At 42.1% G+C, this 15,951-nt stretch overlaps 5 protein-coding genes across 5 annotated transcripts; 1 reads left to right on the top strand and 4 right to left on the bottom strand.

Moving 5' to 3' along the window:
• Positions 1-4,595: 4,595 nt before the first annotated feature.
• On the bottom strand, positions 4,596-5,069 carry MELLADRAFT_53425 (uncharacterized protein; the record flags this gene model as incomplete). The annotated part of the gene is made up of 2 exons (XM_007414303.1): positions 4,596-4,857; positions 4,942-5,069. The coding sequence occupies 2 exons, from the start codon at positions 5,067-5,069 to the stop codon at positions 4,596-4,598; spliced, it is 390 nt and encodes a 129-aa protein (XP_007414365.1).
• Positions 5,070-6,146: 1,077 nt separating this feature from the next.
• On the bottom strand, positions 6,147-6,722 carry MELLADRAFT_66422 (uncharacterized protein; the record flags this gene model as incomplete). Its single annotated transcript, XM_007414302.1, has 1 exon — positions 6,147-6,722. The coding sequence occupies one exon, from the start codon at positions 6,720-6,722 to the stop codon at positions 6,147-6,149; it is 576 nt and encodes a 191-aa protein (XP_007414364.1).
• A 742-nt stretch (positions 6,723-7,464) lies between these two features.
• Positions 7,465-9,201, bottom strand: MELLADRAFT_91461 (uncharacterized protein; the record flags this gene model as incomplete). Its single annotated transcript, XM_007414301.1, has 5 exons — positions 7,465-7,704; positions 7,792-8,012; positions 8,078-8,166; positions 8,255-9,141; positions 9,199-9,201. 5 exons carry the CDS (start codon positions 9,199-9,201, stop codon positions 7,465-7,467), a joined length of 1,440 nt encoding a protein of 479 aa, XP_007414363.1.
• Positions 9,202-10,215: 1,014 nt separating this feature from the next.
• On the bottom strand, positions 10,216-12,464 carry MELLADRAFT_78815 (uncharacterized protein; the record flags this gene model as incomplete). Its single annotated transcript, XM_007414300.1, has 3 exons — positions 10,216-11,656; positions 11,731-12,336; positions 12,418-12,464. The coding sequence occupies 3 exons, from the start codon at positions 12,435-12,437 to the stop codon at positions 10,807-10,809; spliced, it is 1,476 nt and encodes a 491-aa protein (XP_007414362.1).
• Positions 12,465-13,256: 792 nt separating this feature from the next.
• Positions 13,257-15,766, top strand: MELLADRAFT_117592 (uncharacterized protein; the record flags this gene model as incomplete). Its single annotated transcript, XM_007414273.1, has 2 exons — positions 13,257-14,668; positions 14,736-15,766. 2 exons carry the CDS (start codon positions 13,303-13,305, stop codon positions 15,764-15,766), a joined length of 2,397 nt encoding a protein of 798 aa, XP_007414335.1.
• Between the last annotated feature and the right edge of the window lie 185 nt (positions 15,767-15,951).

The following is a 15,951-nucleotide window of genomic DNA, read 5'->3' on the forward strand; positions in this document are numbered from 1 at the left end:
TGCCTTTATTAAGTGTAAAGGAGAATGGTTCAGCTTTTGACTGAGCCAAAAATTGAGTTGTTTGGAGCAGAATTGCAGAAGTTGTTGTAGTTTTTAGACCACAAAATATTGTCTTCATGATCATGACCCAAATTTCAGGTATTGTTACAGGTGGGTTTTTGATGATTTTCAGCCTTTATTTTTAGTACACTAACCAATATCTGTGTGTAAAATACAAAAAAATACTCATCATCACACCCCAACATCTAGGAACAAGGTGCATATTTTTCCAGATTTTTAGCTCTCTTCCTGTTGCCTCAGGAGTTTTCTATGTCAGTAGTTTTCTTTACCGCCCGGTAAAGATTACATTTTGTGTAGTGAGATGTAGCCTCGTAATTTTTTTTGATCTGGATCAATCGCCAGATTAATCTCTTTGTTTACAGATATTAGCTCCAAAAAATCCGTTCTAAATATTAACTCAAACGTCAGAATTCTTTGGATACAAAGCGCAATGAAAACATTCCTTCCAGAGAAAATGACAAAATAAAATAGAGAAATACCAACCCCATGGAAATTTTTTTATCTGTATTAGACATGCTCACAACCTGGGTGTTCCTTCCTACATCCCTTAACGTTCTGTAAACACTTAAATGTCAGAATAAATATCCACATAATATGCAGAAAACTCTAACATAACAAGATGATTTTGTTTGGAATTGGGAATAGTGAAATAAGAAACACCTACACATCTGTGGATTCGTCGGCATTTATCCCCATACTTGCAGCGCCCAGAAAGGTTCCACTCAAAACAAAACTGTTCTGAGTCTTTCGCACCGCTGGTATCTTCGATTTTGAGTTTCCCTTTATGCTTGAAATCCGCGTTGAAGAAAAGAGGTGAATTCGAAGGTTTTGCAGAAGAGTATTGAGGTTGAGTGTTCGCGCGTCTTCTATTGAACTTCTCGCTTTGTGGAACTCAAAATTGGGGGTGTTGGAAGTTACTGGATGAAGGAACTGAAGGCGTTGGTTGATATGCGTTCTGCATATACTTAGTTTTGAGAGTAGCCAACTTTGGATGTTCCCAATCAGCAAATGAAATACTTTTGATCGATGCAAACTTCCCTCTAAGTGCAGCATCATAATTTGCCACACAGATCCAGTTTGCTTGTGAACCGTCAGACATATGTTGATCTTTGATAAATTCTGCATAAAGATTAAAATCTTCGTAACAACTAGGGAACGCCTCTTGATAAGTTTTCTGAAGGATGTCAAAATAGTAAAACCATTCTTGAACATCATTGAGCTCTTTAGATTGCATCTTGCCCTGTAATTTGAGCTTCTTATCTTCCCCCGCCACTGTGAGAGCAGGGGCCATACCTTTTTTTGATTGAAGGTATTCTCCTTTGACACGGCGTAGGTCGATATACTTGCCTTGTAGCAGCTCTTTAGTGAGATTATCCGGAAAATCCAATGGTTTGACTGAGTTGTTGAAACTTTTGACCGCTTGAGACAGACTTGAGGCGTAACCACTTTTTGCTGCTGCAAATCTAACCGCTCCAGGAGTGTAATGTTTGGTTGAATTCGGACCGAGGGTGGTTCTAGGGAAGAAATCCCATTTATTTTGGTGTTTGACCAATTTCTCATCCGAATCCGATTCGTCTGAATCTTCATCAGATTTGGTTCCCAAATGTTTCCCTTTATCTTTTTAGGAGAAACTTCTTGATTATCGAGGAGATCTCTAACTTTTTGTGCGTTATCAATCTGATCTTGGGATAAAATAGGTACGATGTTGTCATTTTTGTCTTTGATAACTGGTTCATTAGATTTTGAACCTTTAGATTGGGAGGGGTGATTGGATTGATCATGCTTATCTTGATAGTCGTTCCTACGTGCATCAGGGGGAAATACTGGATTTGACAACAAATTGAATACATATACCGGGTCATTGTCTGAAGTGACTGGTCTTGTTGGAATAGGACCTTCGTTTTGAAATATAGGTCGGGTTTCATTCTGGTCCAATTTGATAAGGTCAGATGCAAATTTTGACCATTGCTGATGCCAATTAGGTGCATCGCAAGGAACAATCAATGCATATTTCAATCGAACCCATTGCATTGACTTGTTAATGGAGCCATTTGCTGCGATATATTCAGCGGTAAGGGCTGAAAGCCCATCATTAACTTTCTTTGCAGCGTTAAAATCAAAGCTGACATTATCGCTCATTGATATGAAGAGCAAACTGTGGATCTACGGTTTGATAGTAGTTTGTCTGAAAGATAATTTTTGTTTGTATATGTGTTCTAAAAAGAAAAACTAGAAAGTGAAGACTTTCTGACAATAGTGAACTCAATGGGATAATGTCGGACAAAGGTAAACTGGATGGTAGACTGGATGACATCATTTGTCAAAAATCAAAATAACCTGTAAGATATCCGATGTCATTTGTGTAAAAGTTACATGATGTAAAGTCCGAATTATCCCATTCCCCTTTGTTAATAACAAGTTACCAACCACAATGAAACACGGGTTAGAACCCTGGTTACAGACCCCTAGACCCCGAGTCCGCTGTCCTCATCCACAAAATGCTCATTGATTCTTTGTAAACATCTTTCAGATGTACATTTTGACTCAAATGGCAGCTTGTGATCGACAAAGTGCCACTTGAGTCAATACAACGTCTTGATTCTGATCCTCTAATCTACAATCTCCTATATCCAAGTTAACCTAACCTGGAAGAAAACAAGTCTTGCAAAATTTGACAAGACCACCTCCACCCTCTCAAATCTGATGATACCTCTTGAATCTGACGATGCCTCTCAAATCTGATGATAGACTTTCTTTGACTATGCCTCGCCCTCCCATCCTGACAGAAGAACACCAAGAAATCATATTAGATCTTGTTGAAGACAGGCTAACCAATCAACAAACCAAAGACATGGACCAGCAGACCTTTCACCAATGATGAGGGCTCTGGTCAAAATATGCTGGCAGTAACTCCGAGCAGAGTAACTGACTTGGGTCCTAGCATAGTTCAACCCCGCCAGTTCTTGTGTGAACTGGCTAACTCAGTCACAGTCTCCCCAATTGGATCACCTATACGTGCCAATGTGGAGCCAGCCCTGCATTTTGGGCCTGAGGTGATAAACATCTTGGCCAAACTGTTGGAATATTCACAGATTATGTCACGAGAACCTGATCATATTCCTATGTACAGTCATCTATAGTGTGCTTTCCCACCATCAAATGATTCCTTCAATCCTCTCACATGTCATTCTGTTACTCGATGAATCTTGTATAGTGCTTACATAACTATTACACAATTGTTACATAAGACACTTTTTGTATATAAACTACCTGGAGCCACATCAGGAAAGGGTTCTTTTTCCTCACCCTTTCCATCTCCTATTCGTGCGCTCCAGGTATGTTTTTCTCTTAGTAGTTTATGTTAAGATGCTTATGAAATTCATTTCACCCTTTCCATCTCCTATTCGTGCGCTCCAGTTGATTGCAACACGAACATAGTTTTTGGTTCACTCCTGTTAGTGTTTCTGCTTTTGAAAAACAATGATTAGGCTAACATTTCTCCGTCCCACATATGTCAGCTGGGAATATACGTTGGAGGAAGTATAACCTACAGAGGTGACCCAGGCCTTGGAGTTATGGAGCTTGATGATTTTAACAAACAGCCAGTCCAAACATTCTTCACTGGGAATATTCAATCTTGGGACTCAGAAACTCAGGATATTGTTGTCCAGGTCAGCTTTGATAAGTCTCCATTCCAAGAACAAACCACAGCTCAAACGTATGCACTCCATGCCCTAGGCTTTGATGATCACACAAACCAATCAAACCCCTATTTGGGGGCTCAACCAAGAACTAATACCTTGGGCTGATGGTGTTTCTGTGTCATGCACGTGTCTATTGAGTTGATTGAGAGTGATTATATGGTGTACATGTGATGATGTTAAACAGTGATTGTCTTGTTTGGATGTTTCTCATATCTAGGGGGATCAGGAGGTGTAAGAAATCTAAATAAATTCATTAGGAAAGTGTCTGTGTTCTTGATTAGAAGTTCATATGTATGTAGAATTTTTGTGTTTGATTAGTGCAACCTTGTCTCAGTGATTACCTTCCCAGCAGATTGCATACATTTTAAATCAAACTTCATCTTTTGTTCATTAGTATCACCTTAGCTTCATGAGTGAGGAAACACAAGAATTACCGAGTAATATGCACATAATACTTGGTTCATTCCAAGTAAGATTGATGGGCAAGAGTTTACATAGTGTGTGAAGGGGTAGAGCAAACAACATGATAAACGATTGCTTTGTTGTACAGTGTATTAAATCAGTGGTGATTGGTGTTTATGAAGGAATCAAAGACATTGTTTTGGATTCCTTATAACAAGAAAAGCAGAAGTGAAATGAACCAGAGTAGAGGCCAATGAAAACACATGAAAACAAACACCTATGTACATATACAAGATAAGCAGAAGAGAATCAATTGGAGCAGATGACAATAAAAATAAATGAAAGGGAACACCTATGTACATATATCTACGTATGAACACTACAAAACACTTGTAACAAAAATTCCGCCAAAATGTGGTGTTTACAGGCTCAAAAGAATGAATAATCAGGGGTGGGGGCCTTCGGAGGCGCTGGGCGAGCTAAGGTGGCCAAAAATGTATGGAGATCAGCTGGACCGGCAGTTGAGATCTCACCTGGGTTTATGGTTGATTCCAATGCGTGGCAGTATATCTGGTCGTTTGACGGGATTTGCACAGGGATTTTTATTAGGGGAGGCAGTGCAAGGAGCTGACAACCGAGCTTGCATCTATGTTGAGTGACCATGAGGGCAACAGCAGAGGCTTGACCGTTCCTGAATCCCCGAAAATTCCTATTTCTCCAATTACAAACAATCAGCACAGTTATGCTTATTTGTAATCACGGCGGTTAGACTTACGCTGGGTTTACATCCATGATCTGTGGGTTTGTGAGGACAGATCCAAAGCCACGGAATTCAGTCACGAAACAATGGCCTTTCCTGTGTTGGTAGGTCCAATGCATGAAGGTGTCCATCAAGTAGTGCATGTTTGAAGGGTTGTCAATTAGTGGGAACCCAAAGAACATCGAAGAACCAAAAGACTCCAAGGGTGATGTGACTACTTCTTCAGCATGCATCACCTCAAGTGGTCCAAGCTGAGAAGAAGTCAAGGGTCAGTTTAAGTAGTCAAAACCCTTGTTACAAAAAGACATACTTGTAATTCATTCAGTATTTTCCAAATATCAGCATGTGATGATAGACCGGATACCTTTTTGGATTTGTGAACAAATTACCGCAACAGGACATCAACAGCTTTACACAGACAAGAGGTAGTTGTGGGAGCAACCAAGCAAAGGTTGAATCGATTAATATTGTGGGTCTTTATAATGAGTTCAATTGGGCCGTCAGGATGCCAGGTCTCAATTGAGTCAATTTGATGATTCCTGCCTGATTTTGATTCACGTCCTGTTCAACGGTATGCGATGAAGTCAGATTCCATGGTGTTTCCATTGTCCTGTAAAAACCATTGAAGGCCAGGTAGCCAGTTGATTCCATGACGAATGTGAACCAGAGAGGCCTCACAGGATACCCCAAAACACTCAAGGCCATGAGTAACTTTGTTCTCATCTGTGTAGAGGAGTATGGCTACATGTGGTGCTTCAGAGTGAAAAACACAGTGAGCTTCCTATAAATTTAATATTTGATGAAGAAAGGGACCACTTACTTGTTTGGCCAGTCAAGCTTTTGTTTGGTAAAGAGCTAGACGAGTCTGTGATATTCAATACCTGAGGAGGGGGGATTTGAGAGGTCTGTAAGCTGTGTTTGTATCGAGAGTGATCATAAATCAGACTGATCGTGCTGTGGTTTGAAAACCACCACTCCAAATCGCCTTGGCTTATAGAGACTTCTTGACTTCCAAGAGTGGTAAAAGGAAAACTGGCCGGAGTGAGGGATATCTTGAGATCATTTGGCACATAAACATTTTGGAAATGTGTCCAAAGGTCAAGTCATAATTCTTCATAAGTTTGAGGATGGAATATGTTGATTGTCCTCAAGACTGAAATTGGCTTTTCTTTGGCCCATTTGGATGCTTTGTGTGCTTCAAAGCCGCAAGTGATGGTGATTCAAGGGCTAGAACCATCAAATGCAGGGGAGTCTGTCATGGAGCGTGACATACGTGATTGACTCAAGACAGTTCCAGCAGACCCTCCATGAGCGCGTTTAGCTTTACCAGCTGGGAATCCAGAGGCCGTACGTGAACGATTGTCTTTAGCTGCAGCGAGAGGGTCAAACTGTTGAGAAGCCATTGAAGAATTTGGATGCTGTTGAACCGTGCTGTATTGAGCTGAGGCTGTGTTTTGGATGATGTTGTTATGAGCAGCCACTTTGGCGGCGGCATGCTTGAAAGCTCTCACACCAAAGCTAGAGCCAAGGTTTGAGTCTTGATCGTTTACTTGATGATTGGTGTAAGTAGGATTGATGTTAGGTTGAGAATAGGAGGAGCCGGAGGAAAGAGAGTTGTTTTGGTTAAAGTCGTTGACCATCGGGGAGACTGGTTCAACTGAGCTTGAACCGCTTGATGAATTAAGTTGTGATGATAAAGGATTAGCAAGGCATATATCCAAACAAAGTGAACAAAAACCACAAAAAGATGCTTGATTTTGATGACAAGAAGAGCACATGGGAGCGTTAACATTCATTGTGGAAGTTCTGTAAGAAAGAACAGAGAATGAAGGTAGGCCTCAAATTTGCGATCAGGGTCCACCTTGCCGGGGCAAAATTTATTAAATTTTTTATTGACGCGATTGGCAGTTAAGGGTGAGGCAGTTTTTGAAAAGTTGAATGTATCATAATAAGTCTGGATCAGTTGCTGAGCACATGGGTGGAGTCTAGTCCGGACTGGCGGACTCAGGTCCAAAACCATTCCAACAGGCTTTTGAAGTCAAGTTTCATGTGTAAATTTGCGCTTTCTGAGTTTTGACTCATCTGGCTCTCCACAGCCACCGTACAAGTTACCAACATATTTATTCTCGGATTACAAAATCCGAGGTATCCTCGGATGCAAAACCTCGGACATAAGCTTCCCGAGGTTTTGATCCGACGTAATTCTCAGGGCAAAAAAATACCTCGGGCAAAAACCTCGGACAAGGTCTGTCCGAGGATTTGCCTCCGATGATGCCTCGGATTTCTCAACCCGAGGCATCTATGCTGGCAGTGCCTGTCTGGTTCTCTGAGTCTCAAAGATTGTTTTAAAAATTTGTTTCTTGGGCTATGTTCTTTGACGGTAGCTGAAATCGATCGATATACCGTGGTGTCTATGATGTTCATTTTTGAAGAAACAGTCTGCCTCTCAAGGAGAACTCTTATCTTCATTTCGTTCAAGAATTCTACATACAGATGATCAAAAGGCTTGCAGGTACAAAATCCCGCACTTTGACTGCCTTATTCATTCGTTGTCTGCCTTGAACGCATGCCTTGACGTACGTTATAACTCCAATGTGACTTGGGGTCTTCCTGCATCTCCTCAATTGCTGATAACTCAGCCCAAGCAGGTCCAGCGAATAGGATTCCAGCGGCACGAGCTAACGTGGCCAACTTCTTGACTTCGTCTATCTCTCCAAACGAATTATATGCCATTGTGGCAAGTGTGTAGGGTTCTGCCATTCGGCCGTCAAACCGTTCCTGAAGAAGTGGAAAGATAGTGATGTGATTAAAACGTACGTTCAAAGTGAGTAATTAGACACTGTAGTGAGGAAGTCAGATGCGCACCTCGCGGTAGAGTTGAATCAATCTATCTGCCATATCTAGATTGGCTTTTGATTTGTCGCTATAGTCTGCTAAATGGTCAAGGATGGTGTCTATTTCTTGGATGCGCTCATCGGACGCTTTAGACTCTTCAGCCGACATGCTACAGTGACTACATTTGCATTGGAAGCCGTAGTGTGCGATCGAGGCTTGTCGCTCCGCTCTGGAAGCTTTCATATCACGATCTAAAGGATGGATGCTCTTGTCAGAAAAACGGTTGTGATCCACGAGACAAAGACACGTTACAAACATGCGATGGTGATCTCTTCACCCATAGCGATGTCCCGAACGGCGTTTATGTAAACTCGCAAGGTTTTCTTATCGAAGAAGAAGGCCGAACTGCGTGATAGATGCGTTGTTAGAAAACCAGTCAAGTATGACATCACATTGAAGATGAAATAAAAGGAAACAAAAACGAAAGACGAACTTGGGGCGACATTCATGATTGAATACTGAAGGTTCTGGTACCACTGCATAGTGAAGTACCTCCTCGCTACCGTGCGGGGTTTCAAATGCATTGCGTGCGATGGCAGTATGAACACGTTCTACTCTTGTATGACCGGCTGCGTCCAATTTCATGAGGAGTGACCCAGTAGGCGACGGCAACAGATCAAACGCTGAGACACAGATATCACCAAAGCTAGGATGGTGAATAGCTGAGAATTCCACGATGATGACAGTGGCAGCATGATCTGAAATGATCACTTCGCCTTTGGAAATTTGACGAGTAGCAAGGGCACCAATGCCCTTCCCGGCAATCGGGGTAACATTGAAGGGCACTGATCGGCGTTCTGCTTGTGTGACCACGAAAGAATCCGATTTGAAGATCGGGAGCTGAGAAAAGTCTTCTTTGAGGATTGATGGGCGGGTAAAGATGGACATTCCTCTTCCGGAAGAGAAATTGCTGTTGACATAAAGGCAGTGCTCCTCTTGACCTAGGATATTTTCGAAACATTCGTGCTGTGTAAAACTTCCTATCTTCGGGAGGTCATGAGACTTCGAGGTGGGTTTGATCCATTTAGTTTGGGAAATTGAGTCGGTGACATTGCACATATGTGATTGCGGGCTCGGAGGAATGCCAAACATGTCTAGTGAAGGGACTGGACTTTGTAGGGAGTCGAGTCGAGCCTGAGTAGCATTGCACATACTATCGCCTAGCAAAGGAACTGGACTTCGGAGAGAGTCGATAGGAGGATGAGTGGCATCGCACATATATGATTGCGAGTCCTTAGTGCTACTAAAAGCGTCTGTCGAAGGAACCGGGCTCCAAAGGGGAGCGAGACGAGGGTGATTTGATTGGCCTCCGCAGTAAACCTGAGAGAGGACACATCCGAGCGTTACGTAGGAGAGGTGGAAGTTGAAAGAGGCTACCATGTCGGCCAACTGATTTTGTGACCGTTGGACCGGGTGATGGGTGCAGCGGCTTGAAGTGCTTGTAGGGATTAATGGGTTTGGAAAGGACAGTTCGCAGAAACGTTGATAATTCAAGTGCACCACTGGCGAGCACCTTTAACGGTGCTTCTCTAAACACTGTAAGAAGGTATGGTCAGGTTTGATTTTGATCAAGTTGTCCAACTAGTTTGAATGCTCGCTTTGTGGCCTTAGCCAGACTCTTGTTGGTCATGAGTGCTCCAATTTTATCTAGTCTTGGCCCAGTACCACGACTGGCAGTACATCGCGAGAGCTGAAATCAACGGTTAGGCTGAGCTGCAAGATGCCAATAGACGGTCTCGAAATCGACAGCCACTCGTTCTCGTCACAATGCAATCAGAGATGTCTTGCTATTCGACAAACTTCAGTAGCTGAACTATTCCCTTGTTGTGAGATGTTGTGAGTCCACCACATCCAATGCATCTACACATCATAGCATAGCGCATCTATTTCCAGAAAGCGACGGAAATAAATGCTTAGGCCGCGATTGGTTTGCAAGAATCACAATGCTCAAGGATGCGTTGAAATGCTGAGTCCTTTAATATCTTCAAAGCAGTACCTCGTGAATGCGATGAATCTTCAATTATCCTATAAATCATGCAGTAAACCTCCAAGAATTCTCAATTGCTGAATCCTGATTATTGGCTTGTCAGTACAAAGGTTCATCAATTCAGTTCAACGGAGTTCGCCCAAATAAACCAACTGTCATGATTTCTATTTATCACAGCATTTCTAAATTCACAAAACCAAGTGCCAAATGGGAACAAAACCAGCTGTAACTTGTATGGTAATTCATGAGTTTTTACAAAGGGGCCAGGAGTCTGTTGTTGAGTTTGAAATTCAGAAAACGTGGCCCGTATATAAAACAAGTGGCAAAAAGTATTTCTACTTGATTTTTTTTGTGAGGTGGTTTTATCTCGAGGCTGTTATGGACCGAACCAAAGCATGAATCTGATGAATAGAAAAATTGTTCACGTCTTATTCTTTGACAATTATTAGGCAAAGCCAGGTTTATGTAGTTAGATATTGTTACGTTACATGTGAATGATAAACGACGTTAATAGGACAAGAGTGGAAGAAGTACATATATTCTAATGAAATGTGATGAAGAGACACGAAATGCAGTCATTCAATGACTTCTATGAGGAGAATGAAGTAAAGAATCTAATATCTCTTTCAATTGGTCATGATTCAATAACAACCATTCTCGCAAACAGCATTTCATTTAGTTGAGAATTTCAAAGGCTTAGGTTGAAAGACAGATTGGTGTATGTGAATCTGATACTCGACAGAAAGGGCGAATATTAATTGTGGACTTTGATCAGGGTGAATTATGGTTGCTTTGATAAGGTAGAGCTAGATCTTCGGGATCACGACGAATATGTTGGAATTAGATGCCCGTCAGATGTGATGAGTTGACTGGTTCCAGTTATCGCGTTGGATAGTGCCCATGGGCGGAATTCGTCTTCAGTAAAAAACATTCCTGAAAGTCCTATAGATCCGTCAAATTAGATGAATTGATAAATTTATCAAAGATGTTGATGTTGACTAATTCTGAATCAATGCCTCTGTCGTTCGTTCTCTACATCTTTTTAAAAACTTTGCTAAATCAGTCCCACCAGTTCCCGTATGGACAGTTTCATTTCCAGGTTCACGAGAAAGTGCAAGTTGTTGTTTTTTCCATTCAGCCACCATCTTTTCTTCCCATTCAGAAATAAAAGCACTTCCGATCGGAGGTTCTGTTCGACTTTGAGAGATGATATAAAAAAGTGCTACACGACTATGACTGTTTCTGAGCTCTTCGAGGGCTGCAACAGCACTGTTGTATCTAGTAGCAAGAAGGCTTTTAGATCCAGATGATAATACCAAGCTTCGAATTTCGCCAGTGTAAGAAAAAAGATGTTGAAGAAATCTTCGATGGAAATGTGGCATATATGCGGCCATTCGCTTCATAAAAGTTTCTTCTTTTGACATTTCGCCTGGACGTGGAGAATGATCTACTCCAAGAAAAACATCGAGTGAATGAATGAGGGTAGATTGACCTGCACTAGGTCCACCAAATTCTGTGACTCGCCACGGTCCGGGCAAGGCCGGAACACCTTCCATGATCCATTTGCCACCGTTGAACCAAGGTCGAATCTCCCAATAAAATTCACGTGGATCGCAAGCCGTGCGAACATCATTGAGAAATGAAGTGATACACTTTATATTGATGACAAGAGCCACTAGATGTTCACCGATTCTTCGGACGGATTTCTCATCACCAATGAAAGCTTCATCCAGAGAGGAACGCATCGAACGCAGGCATTGTGGTCCAATTGTCTCGATCAACAAAGAGGTTTTGAAGAAATGCGATTCTGATACGCTACGTGTAAAAGTGGAAGGAATCTCTACATTGCTAATCACCGTGTTTGAATACAATCATCAGTGAAATTGAGGAGGACAGGTTTTCAAAAAAAAAGTAAGACTTACTCGACCGTGAATCCAAGGGCTTGATTTTTCAATTTCCAGTTGTAAAGTACCGTGTCGGCGTAGGTAAGTATGGGAGGGATATCGAGAATATCACTGACAGCACAAAAAGGTATGGCTAATGCTCGAGGGATGATCACCTGATAGTCGTCTTGTAGCACCACTTTTCGAGCTTCAGAATGAACGTAAGTGTGAGTAAGGAAGGCGAGAAGACTATGAGCTCGTCTGAGTTCTACCACTCCTTGGTCTTGTAACGGTTTAACGTCAATCACTGGCATCTCTTCCCGGATGTATCGCCTCCAAGCTCGGATTCGTTGGTCATCATCTTCACCGATACCAGGTCTAAAGCCCGAAGTTGAGTCCCAAGCTTCCTCCCATACATTCCACGGTTCGCCAACTAGACGGCATAATGGCATCTGAGGTGGTAGGAAACCGGAATCGACATCGACATCATAGTCTGCCTCGGCCAAAGAGGAAGTAGGGGCGGGGCGCAAAGTAAGTTGAGAGGATCCATTGCCAGATGCACCTATTGGTTCGCTAAACTTTACGGGGCGATGTGCGAGTAAGTGAGATCCATTGCTTAGAAGACTTGCAGATGGGAAGAGAGAGCTAGCAGCGGATAGCATGATCAATATTCGAGACTGAAAGTATAGGTGATTCGGGTAGGTAGGGTAGAAGGATGCGACTTACTTCGATTCAGGAGGAGTCATGATTCATATGTTGGTCTTTAGTCATCCAAATCAGAGTGATAAATCAGCCTTCGCAAGGCAACCAGGGTTCGTGCAATGATTGTCGGTCCTGGTGATGGCCTCCACAAGGCAGCCGGTCAAAAAGGCTTGGGCCGGTTGGAATAAGTATATGAGTCGAGTGATAGCTTGGTCAACAGAGACGAAGCGAGACAAATGTACCCAGGACGAAACACTGCACTCTCAATAAGACTTCCGAAACGCGAATTCCTCTCTCTTACTGACCTTGATGCTCGCCTACACAGCCTATGGCCTAAATGTTCCATATCATATGGCTAAAGAAAGTTGATTGATACCAAAAATGTAAACCGACCTCGAGCTTTCTGTCCATCCTTCCGAACCGGATTCCAGCATACATGAACAACTGCGGCCATCATCAATCCGGTAATGCGTTGCTCTTTCGCACCAGAAATTTGGTCTTCCACTGTTTTCAACAAATATATCATCAAGATACTCTTCAGGATTCAATTACAATCAAACCCCAGGATGTTTAGCTTCGAGTACGGATTTCCGATCTTGAGTGATTGTGACTAATCTTGCCAAGTTGCAGCATAGGTAAGTACATGAGTTCTTCGCTGAGATTGCGTGCTGCAGATAATGGTCATTTCGGGATTGTGTGGTAGTATGAGTAAGTATGAGTACATATGCCACTTAGTGAGACTCAGATAGCATTGTCTTGATCAGGTAAAGCAATGTCCCTTTATGCTGAGTAGTTTTTATTGTATAGTACAAGTCGATCAGGTTCAATTTCACTTTGTCCCTCTTGATGAATTGATAATTTTTGCAAACTACAATTCGATAACGATCACTCGGGTATGCTACCTTCCAAATGGCTCGTAGTATCTCTTCTCGTCATTCAAGATCCCTGCTACGTTTAGCTTTCGGTTTAGCAATCATCACCTTCGCATTCATCTTTCGATTCGATCAATGGCTTCCTACAAATCTGATAAGCGAACCATCTGACCTATCCAAGCAACTTCACTCCTCTAGTTCTTCGGATTTAAATGGAGCTCATCTGGCTTCTAAAATCAAGGGTGTCTTGACTTCACCTTATCATTTTGGCTCACAATTCGCTCTACCAGTCAGTTGGACAGGACTTCTCAAGGAAATCCGCTTGGCATCCTCTCTGGGTTCATCGAAGTGGACATATACTCGATCGTCTATTGAAATACAAGAGCCACCAAGCATCAAACTCCTCAAGTCGAACTCTTTACCTTCGATAGAAGCCCTACCGAAAAACCATCTACTGGAGAAGGTCTACACCAAATCTATAAATGATATCAATGATGCTGTACGACGTATACTCACAAGCGATCCAATAATTTCTTCACCTGAATTCAAAAATCGAACATCCGGAATTCCTGGTACAGCCATCACAGCTAATGCAGACCGTCAATCCCTTCAAAGATGGCTCGATTGTACATCCAGTCAAGGAGAGTGGAGATGGGAACCCTTAGCCAATGCCAATCGTAGGCCGTTCACAGTTCATAAACAAGGACCGCTTGAAGCAAAATGTGATCGATCATACTATCAAGCCAGTGGTCGTGATAGGGACCGTCTGATCACTGATGGTTGGAGTGTTAGACCCTCCTTGAAATTTCGATGGTATCCTTCGAATCAATGCAACGCACTCCGACCACGTCAATTGAAGCAAGACGTGAAACTCTCAAGGCGTGATTTATGTCGTCTTTTACGACACAAGAACATATTGGTCGTAGGTGATATTGCTCAGTATGCGATGCATGATTTGCTTCTAGATTGGACGAGTACAACACCAGTTACGTGCTATGGAGATTTGTATTGCAAAGAACATGGAATTTGTGGAGGTGATCTAGACGACAAATGGAAGGGTTCGGCTGATCAACTTGAATCTGGCACGTTGGATGACTATGTTTATCATCAATTACCGAGCCAGCCCAGCAATCAGCCCTTCGAAGCCGACGAAAAACTTTCAAAAATTGGTGCAGCGGGCCATGGATTGGCAAGTCTCTTGAACGCCTCTGCTCCTGCTCTCGTTCCACGCGCTTCACATGATACCAGTACCGCACATAAAGAATCGAAAACATCCCCGGCCCGTGGTACTATCTTACGCTTCCGTCGTTCAGACTCTCTTTGGGCGTCATCAAGCCCATCACATCGTAGGTTTGCGCCGGTCTGGCAACATGATAATACAGGAATCAGGGACATTAACAATTGTACGTTTAGGTACTAAATATGATTGTGATGAACTTCAAATTTAGCTTATTACTCTAAGTGTCACAGATTGGATCACCGACTCAAGAAAGTCAGATCTGGTCGTACTATCTCGACCTCCCATTCCATTTCCTCTTCCAACTCATCAACATAAAGCATTTACAAAACCTACAGACATTCTTGCTACACATCTTCAATACCTTCGACATCCATCTAATAATAAAACAATGCCTTCAGTTGAATACTTTGAGAATGGTGGGATCACTGCTGCTGCTGAATTAGTGGAGATGGCTTGTCGAATGGTATTAGAAGTTTGGCTTCCAGAACTGCTTTATAGTTTATTGAGTCTAAGGAGTAATGCATCTCCGGTTGATCAACTCATGGTCTGGCGGGGAGAATGGAGAATACAAACTGATTGTGGGGCCTCTCAATCCTCTTCGGAACGTACCAGCACCTCACAACCTGAACCAAAAACGAAATTCGATTGGAATCGTTGGTGGCAAAAACGTGCGGCAGGCGATGGACCACCACCTCATACTTCACTTCCAACACTATTAACCATAATGTTTCCAGATTTCGAAGAAGAACTTCAAGACAGCAGTTATAAAAACCATCCAACTGCTTCTCGTCTTCAAAAACTTGATACTCTCAATCGTCTTAGAGATCCTTCAACAGTTTTCCATAACCTTCAAGTAATTTTTCAAAATCATTTATTAAGACAATTATTACCTATCTTTGGTATTCCATTCCTTGATTTAGAAAGTCTTACATCGATTTGGAGAAGTGGAATGGTAGGAGGAAGTAGTGTTTCGAATCCCAAGCTTTCCTCATCACCACAATTCAAACTCTTTGGTCTCTTTCATCAATCGTCTAGTAAAAGTTTCTCACCAAAGATCAATCTTAATCCAATAGATTGTTTACATTATTGTTTTCCTAGTCCTGGTATGGCAATCGAAGAAGCTTTTATCGGTGGATTATTAAAAGTTTTTCATGTTGGATGGGATAGTAAATTAGGACAAGAAAAAAATTGGGTTGGTGATGCCTTTGTACCTGTCAGAGAAAGGGAAGAGATCAGACGGGAAGACGGCCAAGGGATTTGAATGATGTCAGGTGTTTTTTTTTTTCATTATAGAATGCGATTTTTTTCTGATCATGAGGAAGTCTTTAGATTGGTTTTATCTTGATTATGTATCGTTTCATTTGTTATTTTTATCATTGTACCATATGAGATTTTTAATTATCTACTTTCAAGTGTGTTATTTATGTCAGTTGCAGAAATCATTGT

This window comes from Melampsora larici-populina (genome assembly GCF_000204055.1).
Source record: "Melampsora larici-populina 98AG31 unplaced genomic scaffold MELLAscaffold_42, whole genome shotgun sequence".
Lineage (NCBI taxonomy): Eukaryota > Fungi > Basidiomycota > Pucciniomycetes > Pucciniales > Melampsoraceae > Melampsora > Melampsora laricis-populina.